We start from the raw sequence: 16,698 nt of genomic DNA, 5'->3' as shown, positions 1-16,698 counted from the left end.
ATCAGCAGGGAGCTTTCAGTGCTATCAGGGAGAGCCTGTCTGTGTCTACATTTTAAATAATACAGCACCATAAATATACATCCAGGGGTAATGGACAGTCTTCCCAGCTAAATCTAGCTGCTAGTTCAGAAAGATACTCAGCATTTAAAGTAACTCCATAAATCCAACACATGTACTTAGTTTTTTCTTTTCGTTGACCATTTCCAGCTATAATAGGCTGTAAAGACAGTATCGAATCCCATTTTTCAGGCAACTCATGCACTGCCCAAAAAGAGCTCCAGTGGAATTACTGAGCTGGCTTCGGCTCTCTCAATGCAATCTGCACCACAGAGTCTGGCCTATAACCCTAACCCTTCACAACAACACATGTCAAGTTTAAAGCCAGTGACCCCTCTATTCACGTTTCTGTTTATCAAATGTGCGGGAGCAGTACAAGGTGCAAGGAGAGATTCACTTCTATTTTGATTTTCTACAACAATGTAGGGACTAAAATAACTAAATAAATACAAAATAGTAACACTGACAGGTGGTTGAAATATATGCAAAATGCTGGAGTAAACACAGCCTGAGGTCTTCACATTTTGAATAGCTTAACTATTCAGCTTTCCAAATGGCAATCTTCCCTTCTTCCTTTCCAGAGCCGCTGAGGACATATCTGTTCTCTGCTGAGCACAGCGCCTTTACTGTATCAGCATGACCAACCAACTCTTTCTCGACAGTCTTCTTCTCAGCACTGACCACATAGATCTTCCCTTTACTTTTGCCTTGCGATCTTCCGCTGCTGCCAACCCAAATCTGGAGGAAAAACAAAACAAAACCAAACCACAGTAATTTTCACTACTTTACATTTCAGTCTAGGACACAGTCGAGGAGTTTTACATGCCACATTGATACAGTAAGGGTTCTCTCTTGCTAGGCTGAAAGAGGGAAACACTAAAAATTTCCTATATATATGTATCTGTTGGAGTTCATGTCTATCTCTCTTGCTCTCCCTGATACTCCTCAAGCTACTCACCTCCTCCCAGAGTTTTGTCACTAAGCAGAGGAGCTCCTCTACCTGGGCCACCTCCCTCAGGTGTGCTCACTGCTGCCGTCCAGTACTGGTGTAAGAGCAGGGCACAGCCTGGCACCTGGGTGGCTGCATGTTCCCACCGGAGCTCTGTCTGGGAAGCTGCGTCAGTCGTGGTGGGTGCAGAGCTTAGAGAGGCCATGGCCTTCTGCCGGGTGGATACCATTGCTCCCTGGTCGAGCTGGCAGAGCTTCAGCGCCCTTCCTGTGCACCCTGCTGCACGAACTGCTGCACCACGCCCACCCTGGCCGCTAGCGCTCTTTTTAGGGGAGGCTCGGCCGCCGTTGCTCCTGGCCCCGTCCCGGTCTCCTCAGCTGCTGTGGTGCAAGCTGCAGGCTCCTGGCGGGTCTCTTTGCTCCCCTGAGGTTTCCCGGGTTCAGGAACCCCACCTGTGCACCATGCTAGAGCGCTCTGCTGCCGATTGTGCCGGCACCGCCACGGCGACTCGACTTGCCTTTGGTTCCACAGACCCAATGCAAAGAGTAAGACAGAAAGTGCCACTTTACCACTGCATAAACCACAGCGTGCCTGTATCTTGAGTGCTGTGTGCAGTTCTGCAGTTCTGCTCTCTGCACTGCAAGAGCAGAGAAAATCCAGGGAAGAGTAACTAAAACTATCAAGAGAAAGGAACAGCTGTCCTATGAGCAAAGATGGAAGAAGCCAGGACTCCTTAGGCTGGAGAGAAGGCAGCTAAGGAGCGATCACATTAAGGTTTACAAAATCACAAAAGTGCAGATAAGCAGAATGTAGAACCATTGTTCAACACATCCCGCAATTAGAGAAGTAAGGGACATGTGGAAACAGTAAGTGTTCAGTTTCACTTAGAAGAAAGTACTTCTCTGTACGTGGCTGGCAGTGAACTTCTGGAACCTGCTGCTACAGGAAACTGTGGCACCAGAAAGTTCAAAATTAAGTCAGATCCACAGAGATTAGGTCCAAAAACAGATAATAAAAAACTGAGACAGAGGTGTACACTTTAGTACCCCTAAACAATAACCATGGACAGTGAGGGAGCTTAAGGGGAATGGACTGCAGATACAGGCAGTATGTTCTCCCTACACAGCATTGCTATTGCCACCGTTAAAGGCAGAATATGGGGTCAGCTGCAGCTGGTCCAGCCCAGCAGAAAACAGCTGTGGTCTTCTTGTGCATAGTTTTGTACCGGGTAAGTACTCACCGTTGTGTATTAGTAATGCTTGCCAGCCAGAAAGCATCCTATTTCAGATAGACACATTATGCAATTGAGTTTGTCTCAGGTTTCTTAAAGAAATGTCTTGTTTTTAATTAAAGCGCTTAAAAGCAAGCCTGTGGCAGACAACCCTACCAATGTTGTTGTTAGCCTTTACCAGGCTGCAAGTTTATTCTCAGTAATTGTAATGCTGTGTAGAAGAATATGGGTGCTCCAGCTACTACAACGGGCTCCAGACTCCCCCTTGGACAACCGAGCTGTTGGCAGGCTGAAAGATGGCACATTGAACACTCAGGTTCAGGAGATGGATCACACCGGGATATTTTCCAGTTGTTCCTTCTGTGTCAATGAGTTGGACTACAATGTTAGTTAAGGTGGAGCTGAGTGAGGAGTAAGTGGAAGAGAAAAGGAGCAGAGTTCTTAAGTAGAACAAAAGAGAGCTTAATGCCTTGTGGTTTTCAAACAATCCTCTGACTCCCTTAAAACAGGGGTTAAATATATCCATCTCTACTTCGGGGAAGGATATCTCAAAAGGTTTTTCCATTTCAGTTCACAAATATAACCAAGGGCTGAATACACAGAAAGCTTCCCTATTTTATGAGGCACTTCATGAAAAAGTGGGGGTTGTGATGGCTGCATGCAGCTTATGCTGGACTTTGGGGACGGATGGCAACACAGTAGCCAAGGGCTGTCTGGAGCAGTGATCCAAATGTCTTGCTGGTATGCAAATATGACTATAAATCAATCATCTTACTCTATAAATAGTGGACAGCCCAGGGCCTGTTGAGCTGTCCTGCACAGCAGCAGGCTGCACACCAAGGTCTCCCCTTGAGTAGGGACACCTCTCAGGGTTACTCCTCGAGGTTGAGAGGTTCCTTGCCGCAACAGATCCTCGGTAAGTGACTAATAGCATGCTAAACTTTGAAATCTTAGCTAAGTGATACAAAGGATTGATTGCGCATATATAATCCTTTAGACATAAACCGTTGACCAAGTCTGAGACTAGGATTGGATCCAGCTGCACCTAGACTCCTCTCTGAGAAGGGAGTTTAGAAAGCAAGGGGGTCCTTTCTGAACCTCATGACTCAATGGGAGGGTCTCCCTAACAGTTTTGTCTGACCCTGTCCTCCATGCAGTAAATAATCGAGTGTACCTTGCCATTGACTCTTGTTAAACCACTGTCGCATTTACCATTGAACTTTGTTAACTGACTGTTTTATATCAATAAAGTATATTTTTGCTTCTCTCTTACGGGTGAAGTGCACTCTCACTCCATCCACGACAAACTGGCATAGTCAGCAAGATGGGAAGTAGTATCACCAATTATTTATGGAGGCATGGAGTCCCAAATTCTCAGAAGAATGGGCTCGTGACAATTGGTATAATTGGGAAGCCGTTGAGGAGCACCTAAAAGTAACTAGGGGCCGCACAAAGGATGGAGAGAGGAAAGGAGTTACCTGCAAGATGCTAGGTTCCTGTTTAGAAGCTGCATATCAAGAAAGGGAGAATAGAAATAGGAAGGAGCGGGATCTACAGAAAGAAATAGAAGGTAGGAAGGCAACTGAGTTGTTAACTGTCTTTAAAAATTGAACAGCTGCAGAAACAGTTACAGGAAGAAAAGGAAAAAAGACAAAAGTTGGGAGAAAAGGTCAAGATGGTGCTTATGCACGCTCCCCGCCCCCTTGACATCGTACAGATTAGAAAACTAATAGTATCCCCTGAAGATGGGGATGGAGATATCTGGGGTGATCCCGATGATAGTGAGCCAGAAGATGACGATCCTTTGTTCCCCACAAATCATCCTGAATATGAAGCCAGACCCATTGTTAAAACAGAAAAAAGTGTGGGACTTCGGGGTGGTCATCCACGACATACTACGCAAACCATCCCCTGGGATCCGTTGCAATTGACAAATTTGCAAGAGAGAGAGAGCAGAAAACCAGGTGAAACTGAAACTGAATACTTGTGGCAAGTATGCCTAAGTGGCAGCGACTGAATAATGTTGAGTGAGGACAAAGCAAACGGCTGTTGGGGTCTGGGAATTTTCTTAAATTTGGCAAATTTAAAACCTGGCAAATACACCCTATTCTATCACCAGCCAAGTAGCTTATTGGGCTGGAGGAATAGACACCATGGAGCGAGGTGAACCCTCTATAATCCCCATCAAGTCTCTAAGTGGGCTCTCTACCACTGTTACAAAAGCTGCTTGCATACAAGCCATGGACGAAAAAGGACTCCATGATGTTCCACTATGTGCTACAGTCGATTTTGCAATGCTAAAACCACTGATTAGAGGAGCCCCGGCAATTCTTAAATCCCATCTAGTTGCAAAACGAGGTAAGATCAAGAAAGACACAGAACACAATGAAGGACTAGGTGATAATGCTCAAAATGCCCGCAAGCAACTCCCTACATGGGCAGAATTAATGTACGGCTTTGTTAACTCCAGCCATAAAATGGGCTGGGACGATGCACCAGCTGAAAAACAAAACCTGAAGCCCCGGAGGAGATCACAAAGTAGGACCCGTGAAACAGGGAAGAGAAACTAGATCACACAGACCAAATAAAGAAGTAAAATTTTTAGGTATTTGGTGGATAGCAGGCAGTGCAGTGATTCCTCCAGATACCTTAAGAAAAATTGAAGAGCTGCAAATGCCCCAATCAAGGAAGGAGTTAGAACAATTAGAGGGAACTTTAGGATATTGGAGGAAGCATGTAACTGGATTTTCTATCATTTCCCATCCATTGTACTCTTACTGAAAGGTAAACCCTGGGAGTGGAAATTAGAATATAAAGAGGCAGTCAAAACTCTAACTGAAGAATTCAAAACATATCAGTTACTGGGACCAGTACACCCCTGCGACCCTATTATAGACAAATGGGGTTTTGCCAAACACACTACAGTGTAACCTGTTCCAAACTGGGCCCGATGGGCCAAAAAGACCTTTATTGTTTAGCTCAACCGCATTTAAAGAAACAGAACAACAAGACTCTGAATGGGAAAAGAGACTTTTGTCTTTAGTCCGAGCAGTTAAACAAGTTGAGAAAATACATCAGGGACAACCTGTGCAAACTAGAGGACCACTTAATTTACTAGAAGCAATCCTAAAGGGGTCTGCTTCTCCAGAAGGAGTTGCACAAAATCCCACTATCAGAAAATGGTATGCCTACCTCACAGGAGTTGCAGAAAATATGCAATTAACTGAAGGACACAGTAAGGTTTTCAAATTGCAGATGCCCATAAACACAGATCCTTTAGCGTTACAACAACCTTTTAAACCTTCACCCATTCTGGATGCACTGCCCCTCACTGAGGGTACACCAACAAAAAACATTTGGCTTACGAATGCTTCAGCAAAAAGGGTAAAATGGTAAATGGCAATATACGTCCGTCGCATTAGATGCTACCACCAGCAAACAAGTAATAGAGGAAGGTGAAGGCAGTGCACAAGTAGGAGAAATAAGAGCAGTTGTTTTGGCAGCACAGAACGGAGCAAAAATCATATATGTAGGCTCTTATGCTCTGTGGGCTGGTGCCACACAGTGGCTCTGTCAATGGGAAATCTTGACTTGGGAAGTAAATAGATCCCTAGTTTGGAGAAACAAAGATTGGCAATTATTACTAGATATAGCCAGGAAAACACCTTTCAAGATGGGATGGGTAAAAGCTCATGCTAAGGATAATCAACAAGCCACAAAGTGGAATCAAAAGCTAGATGAGCTAACTAAAATTAGGAAAATCACTTTAAATCCTGAGTGGTATCAATTGGGAGAATGGTTACATCAAAACCTAGGCCACAGAGGTAAAGAAGCACTTTACTTTGCTGTACAGAGTAAAGGCTGGCCTATAAACAGAAAAACTTGTAGAACTATTCTTACAGAATGTCCCCAGCATATACTGAAATTACAAGCAGATCATCCTGCTAAAGCACCACCTCTATGTATCAACGAAGGGAAAAATTTATGGTCTACATGGCAAATTGATTATATCGGACCATTCATATCCTCAGCAGGATATCGATACATGTTCACAGAAGCGGTAGTCTCCGGCTTGCTTATGGCAACTAAATGTCGGAAAACCGATGGGCAAAGTACAGTGTGAGGGCTATCATTTTGGTTCTCAAATCTACCTACTCCTGATGTTATCCAAAGTGATATAATGGCTCACATTTTTTGTGTAACGAAGTACAAGATTGGGCAAAACAAGAGGGAATTAAATGGGTATTCCACACCCCATACTACCCTCAATCAAGTGGGATGGTAGAAGGAGCTAATGGCTTATTGAAAAGGAATCTCAAACCACTTAAGGCTCAATGGGATATGAGACTTCCCAAAGTACTCCATCAATTAAATAATCGGTATGGGCCTACTGAAGTCCTGTAAACCAAGCATTCTTTGAAAAAAAAAAACGAGTTTAGCACTCCACCTACTGGGAAAAGAGAATATCCGATGACATTACAGCTAGGACAGCCTGTGATGGTCAATCTACCATCTATCAGTACTGTGCCTATGACTTTAACTAAACCTCGTGGCCCACTTGCCTGGGAAGCTACTGATAGCAGTAGTGCAAAACACGGAATTAGTGCATGATAGATTTTTTCTTCTTTTTAACGGGGTAACCTGTTTGGACTCTCCCCACCAGAACAAGTCCCTGTTTTTCTATTACTGCACCCCACAGGATGGCAAATGGAAATACTGTGTTCATGCTACTATTCCAAACCCTAACAATGCTGCTTATCCTAACCCGTGGTCAAAGAACCCTAGAGTGGCCATGGTCTCAAGCTCGTGTTAAGTATACCGGGAGTATGGGAATACACTCTAGTAAGGGAGATTTACATCTTTCCACCGTGGTCATGCACGGAACTGAACTACACTTAGAAAACGAACGGAGGTAGGATAAAGATGAAGCCGATGATAAAGTCCCCCGACTTTGGGGAATGGCAGGAAAAGAAGTTAAAATAGGATGCCGGATGATCAATGGGTCTACCCATGAGAAGGCATCTCAGATTTCGGTGTACAACATTACATCAAACCCAGTAGCTAAAGATATGAAACTTTGTGCCTCAAAGATTGGACTGTTGGTACGATTTTACCTTACTACAACCTGTTTTTGTAGTCTGCCTCTGGGCTCACCATAGCATGGAACTATCATCATTTAAATTTAAAATAGACATTACTGAGCCTAGTACAACAACATCCACCCCTGTTGTAAAGGATAAGAAAACTCTATCCCCACAAATTTCTGAAATTGAACTGTATGTGATCAAAAATACAGGCCAACAACAAGTGTTATTTAATCCACCATGATCTCTTAAATGAGTAGAACTACTGATGCAAATTAATATCTCTACAATCAAATCGACCTGTTCACCATTCCTAAGTTTGTCCTATGCAGGATGGTTAGCATGGTTACATGGGCGAACCCTTACCTCTCCAAGACGAACAAGGAGAGATGTGACTGATATAAGAGACAGGACTGGGAGTCTTAAATAGTATAAATGCTGAAGTACTTGTAAATAAACTGAGCGCAACAAATGATTTAAACAAATTAAAACACCCATTACAGTCTTCTCTATTAGCATTGGGAACTAACCCATGGCTCTCATCTGATACACTGCCTCAGTGGGAAAGAATTAATGAAAGGGACCACCAATTGATTGTGGATGTATTTGGTGCAGCCCAAAACAATGTTTCTCTAGCTCTTAGTTGTATCCAGGCTCAACTGTGGATTCAATCTATGGTAGCAGTAATTATAAGAGAAGGTGAAGAGGGCACCCTACCCACTGAAATTCGAAAGGTGATTTGGGATAATGCAACTAAATTTGAGAAAGAATTCCAATCCTGGTGGTATTTAGTCAATTTCACTTATGACCCCATCAACAATAAGGCCACAGCTTTTGTCTTAAACATACGCAATGCTTGGGTATACACCATGTAACAAATCATTGCTTCAGGATTAAATTACAATGGAGCTATACTCTATCCATTAGAACATAAAGTGTGGGCTCAACAAAATGGAAACAAATGGCAAACTGTTGATGTTAACGTATCCATTGTATGGGAACAACAAGGATTTATTTGTGAGAGTACCACCATGAAAGCCCAAGACATCTGTCATTTTTAAATACGTCCCAATGAAGCCCCTGAAACTGTACTTGTATATATTGGAAAAGGATGTGTTTGTATGAGAACTCTTTGTGATTTTATATTTGTAGATAACGTTACTGTAGATACAAGCAATCGCTCAAATATTTGTGTTTGTAACTTTACTAAAGTTATGGGATGCAGCTTTAATTATTCAGCTCCTGTTACGTTTTATCAGTTTTACAATCTAATTATACATTGAGTCAAGATTTATTACCTACCCCCATCGGAATGAATCGTACATTGGTGAAGAAACTACTACAACATGATGACCTGTGTCAGCTGCTACAACGTGTCCGAAACAATGGACACAAACCCCTAATGAAGGTTCATCATGATACAGAAGAGATATACCATGTCTTGGAAAGAGATAAGAAGGATGGAGAACACTTTTGGTGGGAAACTCTTCTTGGGTGGTCACCAACAGCAACGGGAATGTTTAATCTTACAGTTCACCCAACTGTGATTTTACTAACTCTAACTTTAATATGTCTATTGCTTATAATTATATTGTATATAAAGGTTTGGTACATGATAAAACAAATAACCCAACTTCAACCACCCAAAACATACAAATTAACACATAACAGATAGCAGTACTTGACTGTCTACTTACCATGGATCTATAAGCGCACCAACTATCAATATACTATTTATGGCACAAAGGCAAGAGGTGACCGTACCACTACTCTGTGAAAGTAAGATGAATTGACTATAGTCACGGGGTGGAGTGTGGCAGTGTGCTCCCCCTGCCCTGCATAAGCAGTAACCACCAGTGGTGGTTGTGATGGCTGCATGCAGCTTATGCTGGACTTTGGGGACGGATGGCAACACAGTAGCCAAGGGCTGTCTGGAGCAGTGATCCAAATGTCTTGCTGGTATGCAAATATGACTATAAATCAATCATCGTACTCTATAAATAGTGGACAGCCCAGGGCCTGTTGAGCTGTCCTGCACAGCAGCAGGCTGCACACCAAGGTCTCCCCTTGAGTAGGGACACCTCTCAGGGTTACTCCTCGAGGTTGAGAGGTTCCTTGCCGCAACAGATCCTCGGTAAGTGACTAATAGCATGCTAAACTTTGAAATCTTAGCTAAGTGATACAAAGGATTGATTGCGCATATATAATCCTTTAGACATAAACCGTTGACCAAGTCTGAGATTAGGATTGGATCCAGCTGCACCTAGACTCCTCTCTGAGAAGGAGTTTAGAAAGCAAGGGGGTCCTTTCTGAACCTCATGACTCAATGGGAGGGTCTCCCTAACAGTTTTGTCTAACCCTGTCCTCCATGCAGTAAATAATCAAGTGTACCTTGCCATTGACTCTTGTTAAACCACTGTCGCATTTACCATTGAACTTTGTTAACTCACTGTTTTATATCAATAAAGTATATTTTTGCTTCTCTCTTACGAGTGAAGTGCACTCTTACTCCAGCCGCGATAGGAACAAAAGAAAATCTGAGAAAAATTCAGAAAGTTGCTTTCCCAATAGCTATATATTAGCTATTTATTTGCAAATTAACCCTAAACCTGTCCATGTGGTATCACAACTACAATCATTTGCACAGCTACTGATACTATGCAGAAAGAGCAGGTATACAGCGTGAGGCCAATAATGACAGGGACACGAGACTGCTAAGGTAGGAAGCCGTTGGCTCCTTTGGTTTCTGTTGAGTTAGGAATGTGGTAACTAAACAAGAAAAAGGTCATTTACAAAAATAGGCCAGCTAATTGGCATTTATTGTTTGTCTATTAACCTTTTCCAAGGCTTAATCTTAGGAGCCCTGAGATTAAATATCAAGGGACCTAAACTTTCAGTTTCTACGGTTGCCTGAAAATGTCAATGGCTAATAAAAGTCATCACACATTTAATTACTGATGAGGCTGTTGGCTTGACATGCATTTTGGGGTATACCTGTAACAGCCAGTTGTGTTGGGCAGTCATTAGCTTCTCTGATTTCAAAGAGGAATCAACTTTTCAAACCAGTACATATGCAAACACCCAGTAAGGAAGCCAACCAGTGACAGCCCATGAGAGCTGCAAACAAAACAAAACTTCAGTAAAGAATTCCACAACAGGTAAAACCAGTCCAAATGTTTCTCACCTGATTTTTAACTCTTATCATACAAGTAATCTCAGAGCAATCTTGAAGATGAATCTTTTGAGGGGTACTTGGTAAGTCTTTGGTGTTCCAAATATACAGGTCACTGCTCCCTGAATAAGACGCCCACACTTCGTCTCTCTGAAGCACAGGAAGATATGTTTAACATGAGCACTGCTGACAGGAAGTACATTGTGATAAGTAACTATGGCTTGTAATGCCTCATAGTCATGCTTCGTTTAAACTCTATTAACAGTTTAAATATACTACCTCAGGAAAGAGCTGGAAGCAGAGAAAATAGGAACACACATCCTTCAGGTGATGCTCAATTTTCATCTGTAGTCGAAATTCATATGTAGACATTACAAGTATACAACTTCCAGTACCTTCAATATTAAAGATGAAGGGTTAGTAACAGAAGTGCCTACTTCCTCCATCTCTATAAACCATGGAGAAAAAAGGCAAAATAAAATGGATGCATCTAACAACTGTCTTGCTTCTCAATCAGTAGTGAAATATTTGAGGTATTTCTTTCTGTTTTTCACAGTATCCATTTTTAGATCTGTTCTTTCTCCAAACGCTAGTCGCATTCTGCAGTGCATGCACCTGTTAGTTTAGAGTCCAAAAATGATGAGCGGAGAGGAAACAGACTCCTTAAAATTAGGACATCTCATACTTAGGTTCTCAAGTATGCAATTATTTTCATCTACAGAACTGAGACCAAGTGGCTGTGCTACAAAGTTAACAGGGCTGCTGAATCTTTACCCACCACAGCAATGGCAGCATCGCTACTGTCCATAGCAGGACCAGGAATTTTGCAAGGCTTTTTTTTTCGCAAGCTGCTGTTCTGTGGAGATAGGTTTGGATCCAGGCTTTTATGTATGGCAGTACTGAGAATCAGTGCAAAATTCTTGAATCGGTCACCACTTATGAAACAACTTCAAGATGATCTTTTACCTTAGCACAAAGCTTTACTTTATTCATCTAAACTCCTACAGAGGGGATGACAAATTTCTAGAAGTGGCCAAAATGCAGGTCTGGGGATTACCAAGCCAGACCAATACCATAAAGTCTAGCTGAAATACCAAACACAATTTGCAACCGCTATTGCCACTCTAGACTTTAAAAGGACTTTCTCAAAGTTTTCCATTCCAATTTACAGGCATCACCAGGGTAGGTCAGACAAATACAGTGTAGCCAGAAGTCACATCCTGCAGCCGGGGCAATACCTCCAGGAGCAATCCAAGCTAGCCATCTATAAAGTGTTTTGGAGGCCTTACCTGCAGAAGACTGCTTAAACAGACTAACTGGAGAGTCGGGGAAAAACATCATGTACACATACATCTGAGTTTGAGATTAATGTTTTGTTAAAACAGCGTATTATGTGAAGATGTAATTTTTTTTTTTTTAATTATTTGAGGAATGAACTTACAGCACCACAGCTGGTCATTATGAAGCTTTATAGAAGTGAGATTTTGGCAGGGCAGCTGAAAGACACGGTTAACTTTCAGAGTGCTGATGTTCCAAGCAATCACTGTTCCATCTAAACTGCTTGAGTATGCTTCACTGTTGGTACAGATTAAAAAAGTCATAACAATAGTATAGTGTACATTCATGTTCAGAACAGAGTGCATACACAGAAGAGACTTAATTGCAAAATAACCAATTTTACAGTAAGCCAAATTCATGTTCTTCATTTCAGATACTGGAAGAATAAAGCACAGTAACTATTTCCAACAGAGAATGGACTGAAGTCCAAAAGCCTTCAAGGCCAGATACTATCATTATTTTAATAGCAAACAATTAGACTGGTTCAATTCTTTTAAACAAGGTGACTAGAGTCTTGAGTGGAGAGGAACATGTCCATCCTGTGTCCACCAACATGCCTAGGGAAGGATCTAAACTTTTTTTCTTCCCTTACTATATTCTGGGTAGCTGGCTCTAGACAGCTGAAAATGCATTTAAGCAACCAACAGCTCTGGGTTACAGCCAGGCATCCACCTTTCAAGCTGCTTATGTCTCCTATTGGAACAAAAGTTTTCTAGTACAGGTATTTTTTTCTTCTTCTTAAGATTATACTTTACAAACACTGTATCACTGGAAACACTGCAGGCTAATTCAGAGCTCTAAGTGAACTAGAGCACGCATTACATCGTGAGGAGTTAAGTACAACAAAAACTTTCCTTATAATTCTCCTGAACATTCTTGCCTTTTGGATTTTGTCTCTTTTTTTCCTCTCTCAAGTTAGGACAAAAATACCTCAAAACTGTTTTTCTTTGCTACTGCACCTGAGAAAACAAGTTATACTATCCCTTTTTTTTTTTTTACCTTTAACATTTGTTGTCTTCAGATGAGAAAATCTTTTTCTCATTCCAACATTCCAACAACACCTAAGCAAATTCTCCCTGAAACCCAGTTACACCTGCTGCACCACTGGCAGAGGTATGGCTGATGTCTGGTCTGGCCTGGGAGTTGCCGCCCCCATGGGAAGACAGCAGGTTAAGGCCTCCAGCCAACAGTCTTCCCAGTGCTACCAAAAAATCAAAAGCATTTTGCCTGAACAAAACAATAAATGTATTATTTCTTTTACAAACAGGCAGAAAAAAATCCAGAAGCATGCTGTAAACGTCTAGTTGATGATGTGCTCAAAGCAATAATGAAGTGATCTTTAAACTGCATCTGTATTGATTCATCGCTGGATGCTGCCAATTCCTGGCTGCTCTCATCCTTGTCCAAAAAAGCATTCCTTTATCCTCTTTTTTCCAAAGTACATTATGCTCTTTCTTTAAAAAGGAAATTCTTAGTTTACCATATACAATATGGGAGTGACAAAAATGGGCTAAATGAAGGCTTATGTTAGCAGGATAAGCCCCCCCCCATTTAAAACAATCAATTCTTTCCAACATTTAGGAAAATCAGTCACTGGTTTCCTGTATGGGCTCCTTTTCCTTGAGCACAAGTTAACTTTTTGCCTTTGTTTCAGTCAAATAATAAAAGCACAATACTATATCATTTGGATCTTTAACTAGTCCTCTGCTCACTGCGGGCCAAATTCTCTAGGCTAGTGAATACTATTCTAGCTACATAAAATAACTTTCTATGTCACCACAGAAAGATTCTCCACATGTCCATGACTCTTCCGGTGTACAGGCATCCTTCATATTTGCTTGTATATGTATTTTTAAGAAGAAAACATTGTCATTAAATATACCTGGGTATTCCATTCTTATTCTCCACAATGATGTCTGTAACATCAGAACGATGATCATTCAGTTGCTTATTACAAGACATACTGTGGGTGTTGATTATATAAATAATGGAGTCTTGAGAACCAATCCACACTTGACTGTGTTCTACCATGATCATACAAGTCTGGGGAGAAAAAGCAGGATTAAATAAAATCTAGAAGAAGAATCACTATTTAATGTAACATGGAAAAAGGCTATATTAAGATGCTACAGTTTTCTGGTGATTACAGTAACAGATCAAGACTTGGCGCTCCAGTATTCTATCCTTTGCTCTGCTTTATAAATAACGAGAGAGGACAGATCTCTTTGCTGAGTTTATCCTTCAGTAAATAGGATTAATAATGTATCTTGGTAACTGACTCAAAGCTGTGTTTCCTGGCCCAAACAAAGTAAAAGTTACAAAGGAATCAGGGGAAACCACAGAAGTTAGTGTATTTCTCTCTTCCGGCTTGGAAACCATCCTAACCATCTAATATAAACATACTTCCTACTTCAGTTAGAAGTGGTGTCTAAGAAAATACTGTCTGCTCCTCTACTGTCTCTGGAACGTCCTTCCCCCATCCAGAAGCTCTTCATTTCTCTCCCTCCCGAGTCCCATCAGTTCCAAACTTCCATCCTCTTTTCTTTCTCTTCTTTAGAATAGGTTGGTATCCGACTGTTCTCCTGGATTTCCATCTTCCCTTCACCCAGCCCTTGACTATCAGCTTTACTTCTCCTTTTTTGACTCTCTTCTACACTCATCCACAGTGATGTTTCTCAGCTTTTACACAAGTGATCTATCCAATCCCTTTTCCTGCGTGTTCTCTCTACTGCACTCAGTCTGCAGCTTCCCCTTTCAAGAGAGTTATTTTTTTCAGGTGGTCTTTCACAAGCAACTCTCTTTCGCCTGCTGATTGAGGCATGTTCTTTTAGAGCGCTGTCTCTCTTTCAATATAATCCACCTGGTTTCCTTACACCTTTCCCCAATTTCCTGTTCTTCAGCACAAGTGACTTTTCATCCATTTTTAGGGCTCGTCTCATCTTCTCTTTATATTGACTCTCTCCCTTATTCTTTTTCCTCAGCTGTTTCAAACCCACCTTCCTGCCCCAAGAGGCCATGCCATCAGGCTAGCAGGCCCTCCCGACATCCAATCCATCACTTTCCACCAGTTGACTTGTTTCATTGTGAATCCATTTTCTCTCCTTTCTATTTTTCTCAAAAATCTCCATTTCTCCAAGTTAACTGAAGCCCAGACAACTCAAGTGTCTTTCTACAACTTCTAAGGAATGACAGTGATTCAGGGTCATACAGGCTATAGCAACAAAAACACCAAGCTAAAACAGCAGTTGTGATATGTGTGTCAGCCTTACCAGTTTAGAGCGGCCCATTTTGAAACAGTGTTGTTGAATAGACCAGGTAGACGCATCAAAGACCACCACTTTCCCCTCATTTAAAGCACACCATAGTTTCGGATGAGCATTGCCAGGTCTTTCTGAAGGGTCAAGATGCCCTAGAAATGAAGCAGAGAAGATGAGAGAAGTAAAAGAAAATAAACCGCTTTTGGAGACATGTGGGAAAACCTTTGTTAGGCAGAGCAGCTTTCTAACAAAACGCATCTCTGTTCTGGAACTTTGCATCACCAGTTAATGGATGACATAGTTTTCACAATGAATTTGTGCTTGTTTCATCTATTTGTTGAGCTCACCTTATGGTTTAATCTTACTCTTCAAAGTTATTCAGAGCAGAGATAATCTTTTTCATTGATGACTAAGTATTTAGCTAACTGGGATTGCAGGAAGGCTTTTAAGCCCTATTAAATACAACTAATAAATCCACTCACTCTATCTGCTCCATTAGAGCTCCACTTAGAAACCTCATACTACAAAGAAAGAAAAGCACCACTGAACCCACCACCACCCACCCACCCACCTACAATGGCTCCTGCCCACTCTTAACTTTGGAATTCCACTGACTTTCCTCTTTCATCTCAAATTGCCCAAATACTAGAAATTACATACAAACTTACATCAGAAGACTAGTAAGGTTATGAAGTTAAGAGTTAGGAATTTCCAGAATTAACGTATCTGCTACCTAAATTCATGCCCATTGCACACAGTCCTTAACTTTTCTTTTTTTTTTTTTTTTTTCCTTCTCTCCAATGCTTTTTGAATTAGTCAGATATAAATGTGCCAAGTATCACACAAAAGCTCACAAGGAAATTGATAATGCTTTCTTCAGGGATGTCTTAAATTACATGCAGTGAATAGTACATTAGATCACATACTATCCAGTGAGAGTTACAGGCATATAGGTCTGGCTGAGATTTCAAGAGGTGGTACACTATTCTCTGCACTGTGGTTCAACAAAACACCCCCATATGACTTTACTGAAAAATAAAAAAATAACAATGAATCTTGATCAATGGTGGAGCATCATTCATCCACCCTGCTCAATAAATGAAGCAGAAATCTTAAAGGGAAATCGGCACATTAACACATAATTGAAGTCTACTATAAGGCATATACACACAGGAAGACAAATTAAGACTGTGAAAGCTATGCCTTGGAGTATCTTAATATGCAATATTGCTGTTCTTTTTTAATGACTTTCTGTTTTAGTATTCAACACACAACCAAAGCATGTCAGAATGTGAACAAAATCAGGCAGTCATAATACCAGATGTTATGAGATAACACGCTTTATAGGCTAATTAAAGCTGGGCTAAAATAAAGAAAGCAATACATCATCCTACCTGGCGTATAAAGCAAGACATCTATTGCCTGTGGAAATGTCTCACCAGCTGAGGGGTTGATCTTGTGCTTTAATGTCTCTGAAGTTGTTTTGGGGACCATCATAGGCACTAAAATAGATTTTTAAAAGGTCATGAAGTGCACACTTAAGCCTGAAATAGATCTATAATTCTTATGAAATAATAATTCTGCACCATTTATTCACATTTCTCACTCCT

The 16,698-nt window shown here is 41.3% G+C and overlaps 1 protein-coding gene across 1 annotated transcript in view; it reads right to left on the bottom strand.

Moving 5' to 3' along the window:
* Nucleotides 1–594: 594 nt before the first annotated feature.
* DENND3 (DENN/MADD domain containing 3) overlaps nucleotides 595–16,698 on the bottom strand; it is a gene marked incomplete at its 5' end in the record, with an annotated part of 34,840 nt that continues 18,736 nt past the window's right edge. Inside the window, 7 exons of the mRNA XM_009587425.1 lie at nucleotides 595–795; nucleotides 10,506–10,643; nucleotides 10,773–10,888; nucleotides 11,935–12,068; nucleotides 13,714–13,874; nucleotides 15,101–15,240; nucleotides 16,483–16,590. Coding sequence (XP_009585720.1) covers nucleotides 595–795; nucleotides 10,506–10,643; nucleotides 10,773–10,888; nucleotides 11,935–12,068; nucleotides 13,714–13,874; nucleotides 15,101–15,240; nucleotides 16,483–16,590 — 998 coding nt within the window. The remainder of the gene's footprint in view (nucleotides 796–10,505; nucleotides 10,644–10,772; nucleotides 10,889–11,934; nucleotides 12,069–13,713; nucleotides 13,875–15,100; nucleotides 15,241–16,482; nucleotides 16,591–16,698) is intronic.

The sequence above is a fragment of the Fulmarus glacialis genome, unplaced genomic scaffold (assembly GCF_000690835.1).
Source record: "Fulmarus glacialis isolate BGI_N327 unplaced genomic scaffold, ASM69083v1 scaffold2860, whole genome shotgun sequence".
NCBI classification, from domain to species: domain Eukaryota; kingdom Metazoa; phylum Chordata; class Aves; order Procellariiformes; family Procellariidae; genus Fulmarus; species Fulmarus glacialis.
The sequence above is the reverse complement of the archived record's forward strand: the minus strand, read 5'-3'. Positions and strand labels throughout refer to the sequence as shown.